Here is a 6,463-nt window from a genome sequence, read left to right as displayed (position 1 = left end):
TAATTATGAACTTTTAATAAGGTTATCGAATTGGTCACCAAAAACAAGGTTGTACAAAAACACAGACATACACAAAACAAGAATCACCTGCTCTAATAATAATTTAAAAAAAGAAAATTCAAGACACAACATGGCCATAACACCTAAATTTCACATGTTGCCTCCACTCACAAAAAATACAATTCTGAATCATTGGTAACTTTGTTGATTGCCTCCCCATCCCTGATAACCTCTTAGATAAATTATTTCCTTCTTCTTAGCACCCATTTCTTGGATTTTTCAAGTCGAGATGCTTCTATTCCTCAAAAAAGAGACAACTGCCTGGTTGGGAAAGACAGGGAGTTTACTTGTTTGAGAAATAGCTTGCATATTTAGTTGTGTTGTTATTGGGTGTCACCGTATCACGTTGAAGCGATAAGGAACCCAGAGAAAGAGCAGTGGACATTCTCAGCGGCAAAAACGCCATTGGCCTCATCATCGGGAATTTGAAGGTAGACTGTGTCGTTCACATCGAGCATAAGGACAGTGCTACCGGACATCTGGTCCAGGAAGCCCTTGTTGTACTCATCATAGCTGAACATGACTGGCTTGTCGTTCTTGTACAGAGCCACCAGAGCATGAGCCCCATTCACGTGAATGGTGTATGAGAAGTAGTAGACTCCAGGAACCTGGCAAGTGAACTGCCCAGTGGAAGTGTCATAGTGATTCTCTGCATTGTACACCTCATTGTCAAACTTAATAGGTTCCCCAGATGGAGGATAAGGACTAGCCAGAGAAACAGAGAAAGCAGACATAGGGGCCTTAACAAGAGTAGGCACCATGACCTCACCCTTGCCCATGCTCTTTTCAAAAAAGAACTCACCGGGAGGACCAGGTGGGCCGGGAGGGCCAGCAGGGCCTTGGCCACCATCCTGACCATCAGCACCAGGGAGCCCAGGGGGACCGAGAGGGCCAAGGATTCCCTTAGCGGCCAGTCCAGCTGGGCCAGGTGCGCCAGGGAGACCCGGGTGTCCTTTAAGGCCAGGTGTACCTGCGGCACCAGTAGGCCCAACAGGTCCTCTGGGACCTGGGGCTCCAGCTGCTCCAGCCTCACCTGCCTCACCATTGCGCCCTGGGAAACCTTTGGGCCCGGCAGGTCCTGGGACACCTGAAGCACCAGTTGCACCTGTGTGACCAGTGTCACCTTTGTTACCTGGAGCTCCAGTAGCTCCCGTGGCACCAGTTGGGCCTGTTGCTCCAGTATGACCTTGCTTTCCCTGGAAACCTTGTGCTCCCTGATCTCCCTTATATCCCTTTGGTCCCTGCGGTCCCATTGCACCTGTGTCACCTTTGGGACCCATTTCCCCAGTATCTCCCTGGAAGCCTCTTGCACCCTGAGGACCGGTGGGACCCATGGGCCCAGTAGCACCAGTAGCACCAGTATATCCCTGTGCTCCTGGCTCACCCTTCTGACCTGTTGTTCCTGAGCTTCCTACAACTCCCCTCTCACCCTTCTGTCCATTTGCTCCTGGCTTTCCATATCCAGGGATACCGGGAGCACCAGTTGCTCCCGTTGCTCCCTGATGACCTTTAGGACCAGCTGCACCAGGCATACCTGGAGCCCCATTATCACCTGGTTTTCCAGGCAGACCTACACCAGGAGCCCCTGTGTGGCCCTTAGCACCTGGCAAACCCATGGGACCAGTGCCCCCATCCCTACCTGGGCTACCTGACTTTCCTGCTTCACCAGGGATTCCTGGCTTGCCTGGCTTTCCAACTCCGGCTGCTCCAGGCTGCCCAGCTGGTCCCATAGGTCCCACAGCCCCTGTCTCACCTTGTGCCCCTGGGATACCCACTCCTCTATCCCCCTTAGCTCCTGGCAAACCAGGCATACCTGGATGTCCCTTAAGGCCTGTTTCCCCTCTTGGCCCCATTGCTCCGGGCAGACCATGAGGTCCAGGCTTGCCAGTGGAAGAGATCCCAGCTGGTCCAGAACTTCCAGCAGGTCCAGGCATGCCCCTAGGACCTTGAAGTCCAGCTGTGCCCACCTCTCCTTTCTCGCCAGCTGCGCCAGGAACACCAGGCTTACCAGGCCCACCTGGGGAGCCAGGTTTGCCAGGTGCGGAGTAGCCAGCAGGTCCGGGTGGTCCAGCAGGGCCCTCGGGTCCAGGCTGTCCCACAGCACTTTCCCCTGGAGGGCCAGGTGGGCCAGGGGGGCCTTCTGGCCCGGGCTCACCTGGCGCACCGGGCTCTCCCGCCACCGACACCACTGTGAGGAAATAGCAAGTCACCTTATTAAAACAACAGATGAAAAATGATCCTCTTGTAATAAATGTGTTATTGGCAATTGTCTGTTGGAAATATGTTTTACATTTTCAAAAATTAATTCAAGGAATAGTAATTAATATGTACTATCACGTGTTCTCTGCTGGTTAAGAATTACTAGTATTGTCTGCTGTTGTCGCTCATTCTCAAATTATTATTATTTTAATTGAAATAATACTAAGAGAGATAATACCAATAATAGCACACATTTACATATGTGGGGCACCTTTTCTTATTTGTTGTGTTTTATTGGATAGGGTTTAGAGATAGAGGTGTACAGTAGAGATGAAAGATAGGCGGAAAGAGTGTGCTAGATCGTTGGGTCAGATTCACTCCCATGCTCACAGCTGCACAGTACATATGATCTAAGGCAGCGGATTAGACTGCTAGTCCACCCTAGGAAACAAATGGAGGAACTTTGGATCGGAAATACAAGTTTTAAAGCCTGCGTACAGCTCATAATATTGTGCAATGTAGTAGTAAATCCCCAGTATTTTGTTTGAGTGCTGGAGGACTGACGTTAATTTATGGACATGAAAAATGAAAAGGGTTCCAAATTTGGAGATGTACAGTAATGTAATACACTCAGCAATTGTCAGAGGAACAATAATAATTTGTAGCTCTGTATTGCTTACATATTCAAATGTCATGTACATGTGATGAATCCACTTATGTTTTTATATGATGATTCCCAGAATGCAATTCACCTCCAGACCATTTACCAAGATTGCGTGTTACATTGTTGTTTTGGGTAGGCAAGTTAGTTAGTTAGCCTAGTTAACTATCTAGACAGAAGTAAGAGTAGGTGTTTCCCAATTTAACCTCACTCTAGTTGACATTTGGTTTACACCTCCTTTTACTGGAAACATGGGAACCTGAGTCCTGGGGCTGTATGTAACAAGTGTCTCAGAGTAGGAGTGCTGATTTATGATCAGCTCCCCCAGTCCATGTAATCTTATTCATTGTGATCTAAAATACAAAACTGATTCTAAATCAGCACTAATACTCAGAGACACGTGTTATATATATATGGCCACTGATCAATGGCAAAGTGTCAGTGTACTCTGTTCCTCAATGTCATTCCATCTTTTTTGACACTTTTACTGAAAATGTTTATTAATGAAATTGTGAAAACAACCATGTCTACATGCATATTGTGGTCAGAAAAATACTGAGATACTGAGATGATTGTAGATTACTGAAATAAGTGTTTTCGTTTCATCTTTGATTGTATAGAATGTTTCTAATTCATACTGTAGGAGTTTTGACTTCTATGTTATTTGTCTTGTCTGTACTAAATACATCACCACACATGAAGGTCCTTCTCAGGAAATAAGTTATTGGAATTTTATTGAATTAATTTAATTTAATAATATAAATTATTGTATAGCTAACTGAGCATGCAGTGTGGTGACATAGTGGAAGTTACATGTTCCCGAACTTTGTATTGCTGCCCTTTTGTCCAGCAAATGTATGTTAAACCTGCTTGGGGGAGTGAAGTAAATCGTCTAACAATGTGAACTAGGAGGAATTGCCCCTTTAAGAGCATTGGGTATGATAGAATAAACTGCTGAAATCAAACCTGCATAGACATTTAAACCTGTTCAATTATTAGCTAGAAGTAATCTTCTGTTTTCAACCTGTTCTTATTTCACACCTCCAAAAAAGCTGACATTTCTGACTTAAGAAACTGTAGTATGGGGAGAAAACAAACATTTGTTAAGCAGGATGGTGGCATTGAAGGAAGTTGTTTTTTGTTTGCTTTTTTGTGGTCACATGACCCAGAGTGTAAAAGACATCTCCTTGGTCAAATGTAGAGGCCCAGTTTAGGTTAATTTAAAACAGATGTTTTTACTTTTTGAAAGGCACACCCAAACAACCACATTTCTGGGTGATTGAACTACAATTGACAGTGTTAAAATACATATAACATTAACAAGAGGCACCCACTATTTTACACATTACTTCATATGATTTAAAAATACAGTTGATGACTGTTGAATTTTACTTTAATTTGCTACTGCAAGAAATGGAGTTAATTGCAAGGTTAACATAAGAAGAATCATAAAATGTGTCTCTTTTCAGAGGGAATGCATTACTTAACTATATACCTGACTTAAACAAAAATACAGTATCAGTACTGTTACCATCAGTTAGGTAGGGCAAAGTCAGCTATTCATTACAATAGAGAATTTTTAGACAGCTCAACTTGTAGTATTTCATGTGTTGTTTTCAACTCAACACATTTTGACATTTTATACATGACTTAAATGAGCTATCAGCTGTACTACAAAGCACCCAAACTTCCAAAACTGAAATGTCCTATTTTATAGTTAAATATGTAAAAAGAAAAACTACTGAAATGTCAGCAGATCCTTATGCCCCACTAAGTTCTACACAAATGAATCACTGCTCTAACTGGTCATCCTAAAATCACTTATTAAGACCTACTGAAGGTACAAAGAGATTGACTGAAAATCCAGTAAAAACAACATTGCAGTAAAGACATCATGAAGGTAAAAAATACTCAGTCTTAGAATTATAACAAAATAACTGTTGAAGATGTATTATTTAGCCTTAGTGACAGAAATAACATGTAATAACACATTGTACTCATTTCAGACAGTATGCAACATAATGTGTTATACATGTAATACATGTGCTACTATGAAAATCACGAGGCCTGAAACAGCCATTAGATAAAGATCCAGATCCCAGTAGCCAATGACTACACTACATAACCTTTGATTTGGTAAAAGCTCATGTTTCAAATTAGAGAAGTGCTCTCACACTAACTGTATGTCTGATTTTCCCTGTGCAAGAACTGAAAGTTGAAATCGTCAGATGTAAATTACATGGTAAGTGGACAAATTTGCAAATTAGTATGTTTATGGTGAAGTGTGAAGAAGTTAGATGTATCATTGACTATAGTTGAACTGTCACATTGAAATTGCTGTGATACAGTTTCAATGGTCAAAGACATCACTGGACCAGACTAGGCAATGTAGATTAGGATGCTGGTTCTTACCGTGACTCTTCACAGAGTAGGGCTGGTATTGAGGGGCGACCTTCATCACCTTCTTCACCACATATGAACCACTACCATGAACAGCCGTCAAGGCCACCAGGAGGATGAGGATGCTCAATACTCGTACTTCCATTTTTTACGGGTTAAATCTGCAAATTAAACAAAAAATATTAAATAATGCTTACATTTTTTTAGAAGTTGCAGTATTTAGTAAGCCAGGGACTCTTTCTTCTCTCTGCACACATATTGCACTGCACGTACAACGGTTTGCACACATTTCAGATTACATGTAAGTACAACAAATGAGATAGATATCATAGAACCCATTTGAATAGTGACTCTCAGCCTCCTGGATATCTCATCCTGTTCTCACAGAACTTTGTCTATCCTGCTTGGTTTTATAAGGCACCAAAATCTTTTCCACCTGCCCTGTCATAGCTCACCCCAGTGGGAGTAGGAGTCAGGCCTCAGAAGGGCCCTAGTGTTCACTACCCCAAGAGATGAAAAGGATAGAGAGGAAGAGCACACATACCGGCATGCAGTTGAATAAGTATGAGTTCCAAAAAGGGGTAAGAAATCTTCAGCACCACTGTCCTCCTACTGCTGCTGTATATCCTTAGGTTAGGAGCAAGTTGGAGAATCTGCTGCCTCCCAGTACAATGATGTGAGTATTTATACAATATCTGCCCCTTACATCATAAAAAAGCCCCACCACACAAGTACCTCCCTTCTCAGAGCTAAACTGTAATTAGCTGACAGATCTGCCCTATGCAGGCATGTCACATCAGGATGCCTATTTGCTTTGAATATTTAGACAAATGATAAGATCTTATTTTAGTCTTCTAACCCCAACTAAAAAATAATCAGGTTTAGACAAATGTAAAATGGTTTACTATTTAGTTTTAAGACTATTTACAATATTTGCTCTTGTTGGGTTTTCAGTGTAAATGTCCTCTACCTGGTGTGGTGAACATAGCTACTCAGAGCTAATCTAGATGTAGATGACAAATTATACACTACCGTTCAAAAGTTTGGCGTCAAATAAAAATGTCCTTGTTTTTGAAAGAAAAGCACATTTTTTTGTACATTAAAATAACATCAAATTGATCAGAAATACAGTGTAGACATTTT

The 6,463-nt window shown here is 42.3% G+C and overlaps 1 protein-coding gene across 1 annotated transcript; it reads right to left on the bottom strand.

Moving 5' to 3' along the window:
* On the bottom strand, positions 1 to 5,977 carry LOC106561895 (uncharacterized). The gene is made up of 3 exons (XM_014126201.3): positions 5,865 to 5,977; positions 5,333 to 5,481; positions 1 to 2,248 (listed from the first exon to the last, which is right to left on the bottom strand). The coding sequence occupies exons 2-3, from the start codon at positions 5,463 to 5,465 to the stop codon at positions 402 to 404; spliced, it is 1,980 nt and encodes a 659-aa protein (XP_013981676.2). The 5' UTR covers positions 5,466 to 5,481; positions 5,865 to 5,977; the 3' UTR covers positions 1 to 401.
* Positions 5,978 to 6,463: the final 486 nt, after the last annotated feature.

This window comes from Salmo salar, chromosome 11, assembly GCF_965601325.2.
Source record: "Salmo salar chromosome 11, fSalSal1, whole genome shotgun sequence".
NCBI lineage: Eukaryota > Metazoa > Chordata > Actinopteri > Salmoniformes > Salmonidae > Salmo > Salmo salar.
This window is presented reverse-complemented; position numbering and strand designations above follow the sequence as displayed.